The sequence below is a fragment of the Temnothorax longispinosus genome, chromosome 8 (assembly GCF_030848805.1).
Source record: "Temnothorax longispinosus isolate EJ_2023e chromosome 8, Tlon_JGU_v1, whole genome shotgun sequence".
Lineage (NCBI taxonomy): Eukaryota > Metazoa > Arthropoda > Insecta > Hymenoptera > Formicidae > Temnothorax > Temnothorax longispinosus.
The window spans coordinates 20476579-20492881 of NC_092365.1; the positions used below are offsets into that span (position 1 = coordinate 20476579).

Consider the following 16303-nt stretch of genomic DNA (forward strand, 5'->3'; position numbering starts at 1 on the left):
TATGTTCAATTAATTCTTTTATGTACACTGTGCGAGAGAACAAATTAGTTGTTACTACAATTTCACTATAATTTTTAGTTATTTTCGGTGCCAGCCACATTTTTATAGTTATTTTAACAATGCGAATTAGAGCTGACTCAATATTACATTGTTGTTGTCATAGCTTTAGCTTTAACGCGCATTCATTTAACCATGATATGATTTTATACATTATAACCTGTAATTTATGTTTAGTATATATATAAGTCGTACTATACTTATAAATATAATGAAAATTACTATAAGTTAAACATCTATACATATAAGATTATTTTTACTAATGTTATAGCAATAATAACTATAAAAATAAAAACCTCAACCATAATTATTTTACTATGCAATTATAGTCGCAAATACCAAATACTTTTCTCTCAGTGTACCACACAGAAAAAAAAGAAGTTTAAATCAAGACTTATATAGGAATTTTTTCTTAATTAAACTATATATATAAATACCTTCATTGTCCGTTGAATGTCCGTACGATTGATCGATATCTGTAATACGTAAAAAATGGACGAATCAACTCGCAGAGGCGACGATCTAACTAATTGTTCGCCGATTATTTAGACCCCGGTATAATCCCGTCGATTGACGAGCGGCCAGTTTCAAGATGTGGAGCATTATCTCACAGGACGGGCGCACATTCAAAGAGATCTATAAAATCTAAGCAGCCATAAAATAGGTCTCCGAGGTGGCCTTGTCTTGATCCTAGATTTACGCGTATTAAAAGAGAATTACAATATTAATAAGGCCTTTTTAATGGGCGAGCGCGCGGCCTTCATGTTCGGAACCTTCGGAGCCCTCGGCTAGGAGATCTTCGCCTTCCTTTGAAACTCGTTACGATTTCAGGGGGGTTTTTCTAATGCCGGGAACGGAGCAGCCGTAAATATCGACGGAAATATCGTTTATCGTTATTCACACGCCGGCGATATATCATTCCGTTCGTGACGTTCGTGTCCACACTTGGAAAAATCACTCTGTGATGCCCCTTTCTCTTTCTCCTTTTCTCCGTTTCTCGTTTTTAATACAGACGATATAGGCTAGTCTCTGCGTAATCGATCGCACTACTTCTTCTTTTAGACGTTCTTCGCGAGAGAACAGCCAAAACAAAAATTTTGCACGTCTATCCTGACGTAAAACTTTGGATTTTTGGTTTTTGTGCTACAATAAAATAGAGTTAGAGGTGTCTTGTATGTTGTAACAGCCATTCCTTTATCGTAACCTTAGGCTTCAGGGATTTCTTTTACGAACGGAAGAGAGGCAACTATTAACCGGGGTGCAGACGCCGCCTCGCGACCTTTTAAATTTTAATCCGGCAATTAAAATATGTTAAGCAGCTACTTAATATGGTGTATGCACGTGTATGTGCATATAATATACTACGGGGCAGGGACTCGCAGTATTTCATATTTAACGCGAAACCGTAACTCGCCGCGGCTGCCGCTTCTCGCCGCTATATCCTTTTACTCCCTTTTTGATTTATAGGTAATTTATTATGGCTCTCTTTCTCCATCTCTCTCTTTCTCTCTTTCTTTATCTTTCGCCGTTCTTGTGGTCACCGCGCTTCTTCAAACACATACGTGGAACGCGTTACACATGCGTGTAGAACGGTCGATGATTTTGATGACGCAGCTATACATACATGTATAATAGAAAGGAGATAGGTTCGAGAAGGATTCCTTCGTAGACAGGATAAATTACCCTTTTGCGAATATTTTACATTTACGAGTTCGAGTAATAATTGCGATCCTCGCGCGAAGGAAGCGAGATTGAAATTTGAATTGATTACTCGACGGGACCGGATGGGACGATAAACAATTCGCTTTGCCTATTAATTTTCTTTTTTCCGAGACCGCGCTTTCCGTTGCTATATAGTTCGGCACAAGAACAAGCTTCGCGAGGAATCACGTTGATCAAGCGACGCCGGGCATGTCGCAATTATCATTAGCGATCATAAAGAAACTAACGTGCACTCCTCGAGACTATGGTGTAATGACAACTAACAACATGCTTGCTGTGTGAGCCGCTCGTTTTCACCCGGTTCCAAGTAACGCGGCGGTATAGTACGATCGGGAGGATTAATATCGTTTGATGATAAACGCGCTCGCCCTCATGAGATGAGAATATTCCGTGTGCGCGATTCTTTTCGTCCCTTCGCGTAAGACGTAGCATAGTAAAACTGAATTATACCGTTTTTTTATTGCATTTTAAACGGAAACGTACGTCTCTAACGTATCACGGAGAAATCGAGCGCTATGTGTGCGCTCACCGGACGGCATTAATGCTCCCGTACATCCGCGCGTACACCGGCAAGACGCCGCGCCGGTCATCTACGAAGCCGTTCCCGAGCCGTTATTAAGTGCGTATTTCACGGGGAAACGTTTACGAGCAAAAACCCACCGACGCCATTATAGATACTTCCATTTTTATTGCGCCTGAAGATCGTTTGCATAGCTGATTACGAGAAACGAAGAGCGGACGAGCACGCGTATACCCCGCGACTGACGGGCTTCAGAGAAGGGCCGCGCGTTTCCTCTCTTCTTTTTACAATCGCGACGGAGAGGAAAGTCGCGGGGGGAGATTGGTGAAAATCTCGCGTAAGACGCGACGCGCGAAGAGAAAGTTGGCTCGCCCAAACAGAAAATTTCCCCGAAACTCGCGCGAGAAGAAGAGGACACGGAGGAGAATAATCGGGGCCGTCCCCCTTGATTCGCAATCTCGAGCGGAGGGTACTTGGAAACGAAATGGCAAAGGAGTCACAAACGGCAATCACAGCGCTAAGTACTAACCCAATCAAGCAACAGCCCTCTCACTGCTTCCGTTCCTCTCTCTCTCTCTCTCTCTCTCTCTCTCTCTCTTTCTCTCTCTTCTCCCCCTAGTTTTCACGATGCCTACTTGAAGGAGCCTCATCCTCCCTTATTATGCCTCCACCTGAACGTTCGTCGTCATGAGAAACGGCGATTTTTCCTCGGGATATTTTCTCGAGACATTTGTAGATAACAATAAAAATCACAGGAATTTACAGTTAAAAACGAGGGGGTGAGAGAGAGTTTAGCGACGTGATTTTTTTTCCGCAGATACATCCGCGGAGTATTAGGTAAACATATTTCTCTCTCCTCTTCTTTGCGGACTTTCCTCTCTCATTGTCAAAAGAACATATATCGCGAGGTAAAGGCAGACGAGCGGTCCTCCGTCCTCCTCGTCCTTGCTCCACTCCTATATCATTCCTTCTCCCCTTTCATAGTTCATATATCAAACGCTTAGGCAAGGCGGCGACACATAAATACCGGTACGCGGTGTATAAAAGCCCGCACCTCGGCAGGACGTATCCCTGGCCAGTAGATAAAATATATTAACCCACCTCGGGAGAGAGAGACTGCGCGACTGTTGGCCGCGTGGGTTTCACGATTTTCGGGGACACTTCCCCCTCAACCGTATACTCGTCGTTTCTCGCTTCCTCGCCTCGAGATGACTTACGACGAGCGGCGCGCTTTAAATTCTCCATTCTCGCGCGTGTATTTGTTACGTGTGTACGCATGTGTGCGCGGGATTATAGTAAACCGCAGAATTGTAACGATTTGAGGCAAGAAAAGAAAGATCCGAAAGTGTTCGGTGAAGGATGGCATGTCTCTCGTACGCGCAAAGATGCTTTCAGTCAAATTCGAGATATGCTGTTTATAGACAATAAGGGTTTTCCCCCGAGTCCACCTTTTCCCCTTATCACGACGGCGAAATTAGATCGTTTGTATCATTTGCGACGGTACCAAACCCTGCCGCGTGCCATTCTAAGGACGACAATGGAGCCCGTGGATTCTCGCAGTGAGAGAGCGAGAGAGCAAGAGAGAGCGAGAGAGAGAGAGAGAGAGAGAGAGAGAGAGAAAGAGAGAGAGAGAGATCGGGGAGCCGGGGTCCCGAGAGATGATCAGATTATAGCGGAAACTCCAGGAACGAGGAATACGTTTCGCCGTTCGCGTACGCGCGTGACACGAGTAGCGAAACGCCGACATAAGGCATTGTTAGCGTCTCCAACAAACCGAGAACAAGCCCTCGGCCCCGGGGTTAAATGCTGTTAGCGCGAACTATCGAACTACCTCGATACCGTCGTCTTCTCCCGGTTAAGCGCATTACGTTACCCTATCTGGATGTCGAACGATCATTATCGCCGCGAATACGTGGCACTATCGATTCTAGAAAAGCTCGTTCCTTCATTCCATGAAAAAAAAACTTTTTTCCCCTTTTTCATTCGTTATTATTCATACGCTATTTGGATGCCTGTTAGTATTGCATCTGTCAAATCGAGGATAACATCAAGAGCAACAGTGTGTAGAGTTTTTTCCGAAATATATAATTATCTTAATATATGGGTAACCGAGAGACAAACTCGTTTTTTTTTGCTAGAACAAATCGCTACTCGAAATAGTAACAGAGGTGCGCTTATCGTCGGACCAGAATCGAGGCGAAGATAACGAGACGACGTCGAAGGATCCCGCGGTAACCGCGAAGGAGATCGCCAGATCGTTGGAGCGCGCGACGCCCGAAGCGGCAATTAAAACCGTTTGTCGTTTCATCGCCGAAGATAAATTCATAAGGGAGTCCGCGTAAAAAAAAAAGAAGGAAAGGACAGAGAGGGGGAGGCCGAATACACGTCGCGGTATGCGTGTGCGTGGCGTGCGCGCAGCGGCGCACCGATTCTCGGCGATGATTTACAATAACCGTACGCCCGGTATATACGTTCTCTTAAGAATGACTATAAATATGCCGAGAGGGTGGTTTAATATGCGGTAGCCCTTTAATTTATAACAACTTATTAAATAAAGGCCCGCGGCCATTTACGCGCGACTCTCGTGAAGGCGAAACGGCCGCCGGGCGCGTCGATCGGTCGCGATAAATAAACAGCGGACTGAATCTCTCTAGTTCTCGTTTATCGAGCCATTTATCGGCGCGACTCGATATCGGGCTGCTACTACTATCGTTTTCGCCGTGCGTCGAGGTGTTTGCACTCCTCTCGATATACCTATCCGCGCTCCCGACGATCGTATCTGCATGTGCATTGACGTCGAAACGTGAGAACGCGAACGGTATCTCGTTCCATCGTACATACGTACATACATACACGTACAGCCGAGCACAGCCCGATGCACAATCGCGCACTTTGCCTGCGGCTATAGAAAACTATTTAGCCTCCCCCGGGATTCTGTCTATTCGGGGCGCGTGGCCGCGTCATTTAATAGGCGCATTCCGCTTCGCGGCACAGCGGAACGTGCGACCCGAATTATTTATTCCTCACCCCCTAATCGCGCGGAGACGAGATGCCTCCGCTTTGGGCGAAATCGGCACGTACCGAATCGATGATTGGTGATAAATGACGAATGGCGGAAAAATGCTCTCTGAGGAAAAGCTTGAAATTGAAAGGCGCATCAGTAAGTGAAATCGGTGAAGCTAACCATGACGAATCTAAAGTACACCGTGTATACGCCGGCAACGGAGTATCCCGGGTGAGCTTGAGAGGAGAATTAGCCGACGCGCCGATTAATTTCGATACGTCGATGCCGCAGGCGCTCGGGGCGGTTGATCCCCCTCAACGCTTAATTGGCTCGGCTACGCTTGTTTCTCGCTCCCGTCGTGCGTGATCGAGGCGCCTCGTCAATGTAACAAACATTCCTTTACGAACCCGAGCGAGCGCTGCAACACGGAGAGCTCCCAGAGGAGACTCGTGGATCGTAAGAACCGAACGATCGCGCGGCGCGATCAATTGATCGTGCGCGAGACGTGACAATCATCTCGTATCATCTCTGTTCGCTATAGTCCCGCAAATAGGGGTTAAAAAGCAACGTGAAATCCGAGATGCGTATCTCGCGCGACGAGTCTCCATCCGTCTCCCTTGATGGGACGATCTAACTCGACGTCTCGCCGCTCTCGGCTTCGCGACCGCGTATCTGCGGTCCGGACATCTCGTGCACACGTGCAACACAAAAACACCTTACGCGGTGGCGATTTTCTCCCTCGCACGTGCACGCGTCGTCCCTAGTCGCCTTTCCCGCCTCCCTCTCCCGGAGCTGCGGGGCGTGAACTCACGCCCACGCACGCGGGGAAGATAACTGTTGCGGGGTCATTCGACACGACGGCGACGAGCGTCGGACGCGAACACACACACACACACACACACACACACACGTCGACGCCGTCGTCGCTCCCCTCTTCGTCCCTCACCCTCAGCGGGCGACGTCGATGTAACAACCCTTACCGACACGGATGGCTCCCTCTGTTGGGGTTGCACAATCGCGCCCTGATTGATAATTTATACGGTGCGTGCAGGTTTATTTGATTATCAGCCTCCAGCTGGGCGGCTTGGCTCGCCCGCGCCACCGCGCGCCGGGGCGACTCGCCGACTCCTTTCGCGCGCGCTTCTCCTGTCGTCGCTCCATTTTTCGGCGCTCCGCGCCGTCGTCCTCGCATTCCTCTCTCCTCTCTCTCTGTCTCTTCCTCCGATGATTGAGGCGATTGGGGTGAAACGTAAAAAATAAGAACGTCGATTGGCATAATTTCAGCGAATTTTACGTACAATATCTCAAACATGGAAGGGAATTTATATTATAGATATCCGCCGATATCATCGTCGCACTTGTCGGTTCCCTCAGTTAGAATAAAAGTTCAAATTAGTGGAAATATTTAATCCGGAGGGACAGATTGAGAGCGGGTGGTGCCGTCGCGAAAGCGACAGAACGAAAATATTTGAGCGTGTCCGGATTAAATCGACGTCGCGCGTCCGTACGGGGGGTGTTTCGTGTTGTTGTTTGAGTACGCTGCCGGGTGCAAGGGTAAATATGGACAATTACATATTTCTCCATCCCTCCTTCTACCCTCGATCCTGGAGATCGCGCGCGCGACGGACCCCAGCGAGAATCGTGACGCGGTATTATACGAGGCGCTCCACTTTAGGGTGGTTACGCAAGCGGGGGCTGTGTGACATGCGGGCGAGGTTGACTGTGCTGTGACAGAGAGAATCCGTCGACAGGGGGAACGTACGCGTGGTACGTTGATGGCATAATTGGTATCATTCGGGAGGGAGTCTTCTTTTGAGGTGACCCCCCAACGAGGTCCCCCTCCCTCCCCATTACGCGCGCACAATTATGCGCGTCTCGTTCCATGCGGTTACATTTTCTCGATCGAGCCGTTTTTTTCTCTCTTTTTCTTACTCGGATGAGACGCGGGGACAGAACGATACCGATCGAAAAGCGCAGCGGAGGGCGATCAAATCGTGTCGCTTTATTTTTCTCAGTTATACACCGCACGCGATTGTCATTTGTGACATAAATCGACGAAACGTAGATCAAATAAGTAGATTAAACCTTTAATACAAACGTTGATTGAAAGTATAAATTATATTTTGTGTTTTATTCCGAGATATCTCATTCCTTTCCTACTTGACGTTCGTTTTCTTCTTCCGTTGCTCGTGCGTCCCTTTCGTCGTGTTCAAGCCCTTGATCCCTCTTACGCCCTTTAAATTGGAGAAAATCAATCCTGGTTTATCGGCACTGAGCGATCCTGTTCCGAAACCCTGGCTTCGTTTTACATCGTTGCGATTTGCGGGCGCACGATCTTTTACGCGGACATCATCGTTTTCCACCCTCTCCGAATGATCGTTCGACTTCGCAGTCTCGTTTTCCACTTGCTGCAGCTTTCGGTTAACATCTCCGTTCGTCGCGTCGTTCTCAGGACGCGATGTGGCGGGTTCTTTCGTTCTCAAGCGTTTCCACGTTCTTATGGGTAATCTGGAGAAGAATTTTTTTTCTTTCTTCTTTTCCATATCCGTGCGCGTCGCAGCAGCACCTGTCATTCTCAAAGCGAATGTCCTCTCGTTCTTCGTTACCTTCTCCTCGGGCGCTAATCGCGAGACAGTCACGTTGATCTGGTCCATTTTACTATTTCCAGAATTTCCACGATGAGGATTTGTGTTATTTCTTTCGTTCGCCGTGTATATCCGTCTGTTGCTCTTCGAGTCCGCGATGCGATTAAATGTTCCTGCCGATCGACTCGTTTCCTTCGGAGGATCATTGGGAAGTTTATCGAATTTGTCGCGGTACCGACGCTCGTCGACAGTGGCACTCGTGATTTCTTCTCTCCTTTCAGTAGTCTGAGACTTGATCTTCTTCCCTTCGGTCGCCGAATACGGCCTCGTGTTAATTGAATCTAATAAAAGAAACGTGTAACTTGCAAGTAAACAAATACAATGCCAAACGTTTATTATACACTGTCTTGTGATACAAGATAAAATTAAAAGTGACGTATTTAGAAATGTCTGAAGGATGCGCTTGGAAGAAACATTAACAATGTAACATATATTATTTTTAGAATTACGTATAATACGTATATTTAGATAATAATTAATAATTAAAGATTTAATGCATTTTTTTTCTACTATTATACACACATAAATGAAATAATTGATTAATGTAAGAATCTTACATTCTTGCTATATTTTTAGATTGATTAATTCTCTTTCATAACTGCAGATCAATGTTTGCTGAAGAAAACGTGATGTAAAACGCATAAATTATGTAATTGCAGAGACATCTACTGGTGCTGTGTAAACTACTTACAAACAACATCGGTAAAGATGGTCAATGTAAAGGGAAGAAAAAAAAGAGAAAAATTATTTCTTAATATTTTTTTCTTTGCAATTCTTACTTTTTTCTGCAAGATACGCGTTCGAAATTCGTTTATCGATTGGCGCCTTCATCGATTGACCACGTGAAGCAAACGCGTTCGATGTGTTTAATCGCAAGAGCTTGGGTTTCTCTTTCACTGTGTCGCCTTTTGAAGTTCGATACCGCGCGCTGTTTATCGGAATCTCAGGCGATAAGTTTTCTCGGCGGTCCTTTTTTAGCGTTTCCTTAAACTCTTCTTCTCCTTCCGAATCAACAGTATCTACGCGTTTCGGCGGCGAATCGAAGATATACGATCTTTTCCCATGCGGTGCCATTTTCTGTAATTTCTCGTGATTTTTCGTCCTCGTTGGATTGCAGAAAGTTGTTTCCTCACATTCTGCATCGTTTTCAAATGAAATAAAGTCCCAGAAAGTATTTTTCATAGGCGCAATGGGATCAGCGGCATTGGGAAGATTATCTCTTTCGCGGTGCATTACTGTTTCATGAGCTTTCCCGAATTCTGCGAGAAAAGGATGATCAAATTAATACGAATCGATAGAAGAAATTCTTTCGTTGGCATCACTTTAAATTCTTAACATCTGTCTATATTTAAAAAACACGCACCCGCCTCGCGGTTAAAGCTTCCATTGGGCCTCGAAAGAATTTTTGTTCGTTTCCTGCGCTCGCTCAAATGAACATTGGTACCGCGCATTTCGCGGATATTCTTCCCGTCGTTCTCGGCAAACCATCGCGGAGAAGTACTCTCCCTTTGAGGTACGCGAATACTTTGCCTAAACGAAGCTTCGAGATCTCTCGAGTAGTCATACCGCGGTATACGTTCCCTACGAGAACGCGCGATTGCATTTCGCGGATTAACGAATTGGGCATAGTAGTCATCTTCTTCGACGGGGGAGTTGTTTCTTGGCAGCTCGAGATTGTTATAGGGGCTCTGCGCATACAAATCATCGTAATCCAGGTCGTCGATGTACATGTCATCGTAATCATCTCGCCGCGTTGTTCCTCGGACGTGATTTATTCTATTTCTGCCCTACGATCAATTGAGAAGATATCTGAAGCGTTGGCTTATTGTTGACTCGCGATCGCGTTTGCTTACTTCATCATTATTTACATCTGCAGCTGTTCGAGCAAACTCGTTCGGTTTATCATTGAGCCACTTGGCGATCCTGCGAGTCGATTTAAAGCTCTCGGCTCCACCGCGACGCCGATCGGACGCGCCGCGTGGAAAATGTATGGGAAACGTGGTATCCGTGTCGCAGCCGACGTCCGCCAGTTCCACGATCCTGCCTGTATCGCCGTAAACGGTGGATCGGAAGATCGGCACGATGGGTTCCGCGTCGTCCACAAAGAGGAACATCGGATTCTCGAAGAACGCGCCCATATCTGATCGCGTATCCATCAACGAGACTGTGTCACGCGTCGGAATCGCGCGTCTGTAAAATGCAAGGCACGCGAAAGGAATTCATTCTCGCGTGAGATGTAGAATATTATGATCGTCGAGAGGACGTTTTCTCCGATTTTACAGTTTAACAATCCGCAGGAAATTTCTATCGACATTTATTTTTCATTCACCTATCTTTTATAATCCTCAACCGACAGAATGGGGGATATGTCGTGCCTCGCGGCGACGATGGCGAATCTCTCGTCAGACATTATTTACGTATTACGACGTAAATTATGTTTTTCTCGACCATTATCTGCGCACGAGTTGGTTATTTCACGTGAAAGATTTTGATTTTGACATTTTTCACCTCTCCGAGGAAGAAATCAAGTGACTCGTGCAGTTCGAGATATCGAAGAAATCCAAAGTCGCGGATATGTGTCGAATGAAGCAATATTAATCAGATACAAATTACGAGATGCGAAATCGGAAATGTGTATTTCTGACAATGAGTGTTTAATGTGTCACTGTGTGTGTGTCTGCAGTATTAAACTTGAGTTCGTTGTTAAATCCAAAGAATTGGGCGATCCAATCCTGCCTGCTGAATGGGCAGAACGAGTAATTTTTTAGCCGACTAGCACAGCATATTATAGTATAAATAAGAACAGTAGATATTTGTGTTTGTGTCGGTGTCTTTGAACTTCCTGGCAATTAACCAACCACCATTGTTGATTTGGCGAATGCGTTTTATTTGAATGATAGACACTGCTTTATAATTATTGCTTTAAAATTATTATTGTTCAACTGTATGTGCCTATAATCCCAGATAATACTTATGTCTGAAAAACGTCGTCAAGCATCTTTTAGACATGCGTGCTTTGTGGAATGTCTTAGCAATTTTTGAATAGATTTGTCATTTACAGTTTTATCATACATTAAATCGATATATTTATATTTACAAATGCAAATACACAGCTTTGAGTAATAACTAATTTCGATGATACTTTACCTATTAAAATAACAAATAATTATTCAAAATAAGTTATATTTTTTATGCTATAATGTATTATCAGTTACCATGCAGTTTTAATATGCATTGGTTAACATGTTTTTGTAGTTATGTAATTTACAAGCATGACAAAATGTACGACAAATCAATTTATGTGATTTATCCAAGATTAAATGTTAAATCCTAATCTGACCCAGTCATTCCATTTTAAGACAACGAATCTATGAAACGTAATATATGTAATAATTTATTGTGATAACTTGACACCGCAATATATTTGACGTAATTGTCATAAATTCGTTACCTTAATTATGAAATTTTAATCATCACTCACCGACCGATGCGCAACAGCGGAGTTATTCTGCAACGTCGCTACGATGATTCTGTAACAAAGAAATGTAGAATCCGAATTAAAGCAGGGTGCAAGAGAGAAAGACAGTCCATATTTCAAAAAATGATTACTATATAAACACTAAATTTTATATTATTGTTTATTAAGCAAATTTAATAAAATAATTTTGTAATTTCTTAAGAATACTCTATCCATTGAACATAAGCTTCTATAGAATTTCTAAAATAAAACTATTTTTCTCTAACTTTTATTTTCTGAATAACTATCCGGTTAAAAAGTAAATGTATCAGTATAAGATATAATATGTGTATATGTATAAATAAATTATATTTACCGCTTGTTGCTCCGCCGGCGCCTGATGCCTCCTCCTAGGCCTCCACCTCCTCTCAGGCTGCTCGGGATGTCAGTTACTGTTTCTTCGATGCGAAGATACTCCTTCCCGCGTGGATATTTTCTGTAACATAAAAATAATCGAATCGACTAAATAATTGTCACGCACATCGAACATCTTATTCGTTATTACGATTAATGTTTTCCTAAATTACTTCTTCGAAAAAAGTCTCTACGTTAGAATCAACTAGAATCAAATTTTTCGATTTATTTTTTTTTACTAATTTATATTCCGAAACACGGTTTAATGTAGCAACTAAATAAAAACAAACAAAAAAAAATTCTATAATATCTTTAGAAAAAATAAAAAATAACACTTACCAGAAGTGTTAAGTACGCCGATGCCTGATGCCTCTCCTAGGCCTCCACGTCCTCTCAGGCTGCTCGAGATGTCCATCGTGTTCCCTCGATGCGAAGCTGATGGTCCTTCCAGCGTGGATATTTTCTGTAACATAAAAATAATCAAATCGATTAAATAATTGTCACGCGCATTGAACATTTTATTCGTTATTCAGATTAATACACATTCAATTTACTTCTTCGCAAAAAGGTCTCTACGTTAAATTCAACTTGAATCTTCAAATTATTTCTTTTTACTAATTTATATTTAAAACACGGTTTAATGTAGCAACTGAATAAGCACAAACCAAAAGAGAGATTTATAATATCTTTAGAAAAAAATAAAAAGTAATATTTACTAGAAGTGTTGGTACGCCGATGCCCGATGCCTATCCTAGGCCTCCTCCTCCTTTCAGGCTGCTCGAGATATCAGCTTCGCAGGATTCCCTCGCTGCTCCGATGTCACCTTCTGCGTCGTTATTTTCTGAAATATTCAAATGGAACGATTCGATTAAGTAAAGACAGAAGAGATAGAACATTTTTGGACATAAGTAACATAGTACCGCTGTTTTTTGAAAATTGGAAGAACTAACCTAACTAAAGAAATCTAGAGTTAGACGTTCGTATGTGTCATCGAAATCAAACGTTTCCTGTGTAAATTACTTCGCAGTCATTTACTACGATGAATTCTATAGGTCAATTATACGCAATTATTGTAACTATCGAAGGTTAATACAGCGATATAACGATATCTATAATAACGATCGATAACAAGGATAATATGATATCGTTATCAACGATATTATTTTAACCTTTACTATGTTTATAGAGCTGATAATAACTGTCACTTTAATTTCAGTGGAGGCACTATTAGTGGATCAGTTGGATGATGGTGTACGATAGAAATACCAGAAGAGCTTAATTTTACGTGTAACAATCGTTCACAATTGTTAATTGGATCAATTGAAAGTATTGCAAATGTGCTTAGAAACGAGAGGGACGGAAATAAATACAGCTGGTTGTCTGCAACTAGTTCATCCTAAAATACAATCTTCGTCTGCTGTTTATCAAGTATTAAAGAAAATTGAAAGGAAAAAGTAGAGATATAAGAAGGCAATTGCTCAGAAGAGACAAGATAAATTCATGTAAATGGATATGGAAGCTCAGGCATTCTCTAGAGTTTTGGCTGATGAGGATTGTGACAGTTCAGAAAGCATCAAGGTTAGTACTGAAAATGAGTTTGTAAATTTCAAATTATGAAGGGCAAACGAAATAAATGTAAGTTTCTTTATAGGCAAAAAAGGAAAGTCAGGAAACATCGGAAACTGGCTCTTCTGTTAAAAATGAGATGGAACAGATGAGCATAGAAGGTAGCGATCAGACTCAGGATAGTCAGCAGAATATCAGCGACAGCAGTTCTAGAAACAATGAGCAAGATGTAATACCATTAATGTCTATCGTGGATATGCACCAAACTTGTAATTCTGAAGAGTCAAGAGAAGAAGTTAGGAAGATGGCCATTCAGATAACGACACAATTTGGAATATCCATCGCGGAACAAGGAGAATTTGCAAAAAAATATGCCCTTTCAGCACCCTACCACTTATTCTACACGAGAGTAGAAAATTCCAAGGAGACTTACAATCAACAGTTTTCTATAACTTTCCCTGAGATTCTCGACCGGAGTCTTGGAGAAATTGTTAACAGTCTTCATTTAAATTTTATGGTAGACGTCGGGTGGCTGTGCTTGCAGTATCTGTTGGCTGGTCAATGTACTGATATGATGATTCTGTACGGCGATAGGGTAGATCATCTAGCAACATTAGAGAGAGTACCTAGCAACATTACTATGATAGAAGTAGATATGCCGACTGATTTTGGTTGTCATCATACGAAGATTATGATTCTACAATACAAAGATAATGGGATCAGGGTGGTTGTCTCTACTGCTAACTTATATCTCGACGACTGGGAAAACAGGACAGAAGGGTATGCTAAAAATTCTTTATAGATATTCCTTAGTAGTATATCTGTGTCCATAAATATCTTTTTATATCTTGATCAGATTGTGGATCTCGCCTCACCTGCCTCTGCTACCAGAATCCGCGAGGCCTAATGACGGGGAATCTCCAACAGGCTTCAAAAAGGATCTCGTGCGATATCTCAATAAATATGGATATCCGGCTTTGACGCAGTGGATAAGGGCGGTACGAAGGGCAGATTTTTCTGACGTGAACGTGTTCCTTGTCGCTTCTGTACCTGGATCTCACAAATATAAAGAGGCCAATCTCTGGGGATTTAGAAAATTGGCGCACGTCCTATCACGTCATGCCACATTGCCACCAGATGCCCCTGAGTGGCCTATAATCGCGCAAAGTTCCAGCGTAGGCAACTTTGGTCCAAAATTCAACAGCTGGTTGTTGAAAGACATAATTCGGTGTATGTCGCAGGAGACTACTAAGGGTTTAAAGAGTCATCCAAATTTCCAGTTTATTTACCCGTCGATACAGAATTACAAGCAAAGCTTTGATTATCGATATTTAATTTCTCCCTTGTGTTATAGTGCAGAAATGCATTCTAAGCAACAATGGATAGTATCGTACTTATAGTAAGCTACAATCGATTATTTTTATTTCATTTTTATTTCATTTATTTTATTTCATTTCAAATCTTTATACCTATGTTTTTGTGCCTTAGAAGCAATCTATTTTTTTCTACATTCAGAATTTGATATTTATTTTTAGCCAATGGAAAGCTAAGCGAACTGGACGAGATTGTGCAATGCCTCATATTAAATCCTACACGAGAATTTCGCCCGATTTGAAGAGGATTCCCTGGTTTGTACTCACCAGCGCAAATCTAAGCAAATCTGCATGGGGAGTCCAACGAAGCAACCTTGACATAAATAACTACGAAGCTGGAGTTGTATTCATACCAAAACTTATCGTAAGCGCCGTATTATTATTTTAATATGATTTCTAACATATTGATGAATTACACGTTATCGAAACATTAAAAGTGCATGTTTTAATCGATTAATATTATTGCATCTCAAACTCTGTTTTGTATTCAGACTGGAACAACTACGTTTCCCATTGAGGACGAAGAGGATGATTCAGCCGTCCCAGTATTTCCGATTCCATATGATCTTCCATTGTGCCGATATGAAGCGGGTGATAGTCCTTATGTCAACGGATGTCATCTCGACCCTCAGGAGAGTACGTCTTCGTCTTGTGAATAGAATGTCATTCGATCCCTAGTCTGGACTTCGATACGACCAACGCCGAAGTCGTATTATGTATATATTACGAAAACATAAAGTTGGATGATGCAATACTAATCAGATGTGAATTACGAGATGCGAAATCGGAAATGTGTGTTGCTGAGTGTTTAATGTGTCAATGTGTGTAAGTGTCCGCAGTGTTAAACTTGAGTCCATAAATTTGTTAAGTCCAAATGATTGCGCAGATCAGTCCTGCCTGCGGGACGGGCAGAACAAATAATTTTTCAGCTGACTTAGCACAGCACAGTATAAAAGTAATATATATCTGCTATGTTGTTGATTTTGCGAACGCGTTTTATTTGAATGATAGAAACTGTTTTAAAATTGTTATTGTTCAAATGTATGTGCCTAATCCCAGATAATACTCATGTCTAAAAGACATCGTCAAGACATATTTTTAGACATGCGTGCTATGTGGAATGTCTTGACAATTCTTGAATAGATTGCCCATTTACAGTTTTATCATATACATATATTTTATTTTATATTAAATACTATGATATAATTTTATTAATATTATTGTTACAAATAAAATCACAGGAAATATTAGATTAATTAAATATTTAAAGTAAAAACGTATTTCTAGTATTTCTACACGTGTACGAAAGTAAAAAATATACATTTTATATATTGAAATATAGAAATATATTTTTGTATAATCAATAAATTTATACGTTATATATTAAATCGATATATTTATATTTACAAATCCAATACACAGCTTAATTTGAGTAATAATTAATTTCGATGATACTTTACTTATTAAAATAACAGATAATTATTAAAAATAAATTATGTTTTTTATACTATAATGTATTATCAGTTACCATGCATTGGTTAACAT

The 16303-nt window shown here is 42.0% G+C and overlaps 3 protein-coding genes and 1 long non-coding RNA gene across 6 annotated transcripts in view; 1 reads left to right on the forward strand and 3 right to left on the reverse strand.

Moving 5' to 3' along the window:
* Nucleotides 1-11472, reverse strand: part of Awh (LIM/homeobox protein arrowhead) — a 29155-nt gene extending 17683 nt beyond the window's left edge. The window contains exon 1 of the mRNA XM_071785689.1: nt 11430-11472. The gene's annotated coding sequence lies outside the window, so the exon portion shown is untranslated. The remainder of the gene's footprint in view (nt 1-11429) is intronic.
* Nucleotides 7460-10105, reverse strand: LOC139818355 (uncharacterized). The gene is made up of 4 exons (XM_071786964.1): nt 9802-10105; nt 9312-9735; nt 8728-9207; nt 7460-8229 (listed from the first exon to the last, which is right to left on the reverse strand). The coding sequence occupies exons 1-4, from the start codon at nt 10102-10104 to the stop codon at nt 7460-7462; spliced, it is 1977 nt and encodes a 658-aa protein (XP_071643065.1). The 5' UTR covers nt 10105.
* Nucleotides 11473-11781: 309 nt separating the features above from the next.
* LOC139817530 (uncharacterized) lies at nt 11782-12647 on the reverse strand. The gene is made up of 3 exons (XR_011733254.1): nt 12536-12647; nt 12159-12282; nt 11782-11901 (listed from the first exon to the last, which is right to left on the reverse strand). It is a non-coding gene; the product is annotated as an uncharacterized lncRNA (long non-coding RNA).
* Nucleotides 12648-12763: 116 nt separating this feature from the next.
* LOC139817573 (probable tyrosyl-DNA phosphodiesterase) lies at nt 12764-16146 on the forward strand. 3 transcript variants are annotated; one of them, XM_071785772.1, is made up of 6 exons: nt 12764-12904; nt 13036-13397; nt 13471-14165; nt 14242-14784; nt 14921-15122; nt 15250-16146. In XM_071785772.1, exons 2-6 carry the CDS (start codon nt 13326-13328, stop codon nt 15415-15417), a joined length of 1680 nt encoding a protein of 559 aa, XP_071641873.1. In that variant the 5' UTR covers nt 12764-12904; nt 13036-13325; the 3' UTR covers nt 15418-16146. The 3 variants fall into 3 exon arrangements, with proteins under 3 accessions (XP_071641873.1, XP_071641875.1, XP_071641876.1); XM_071785774.1 differs by having other exon boundaries at nt 12764-12891; XM_071785775.1 differs by having other exon boundaries at nt 12792-12871.
* The last annotated feature ends 157 nt before the right edge of the window (nt 16147-16303 follow it).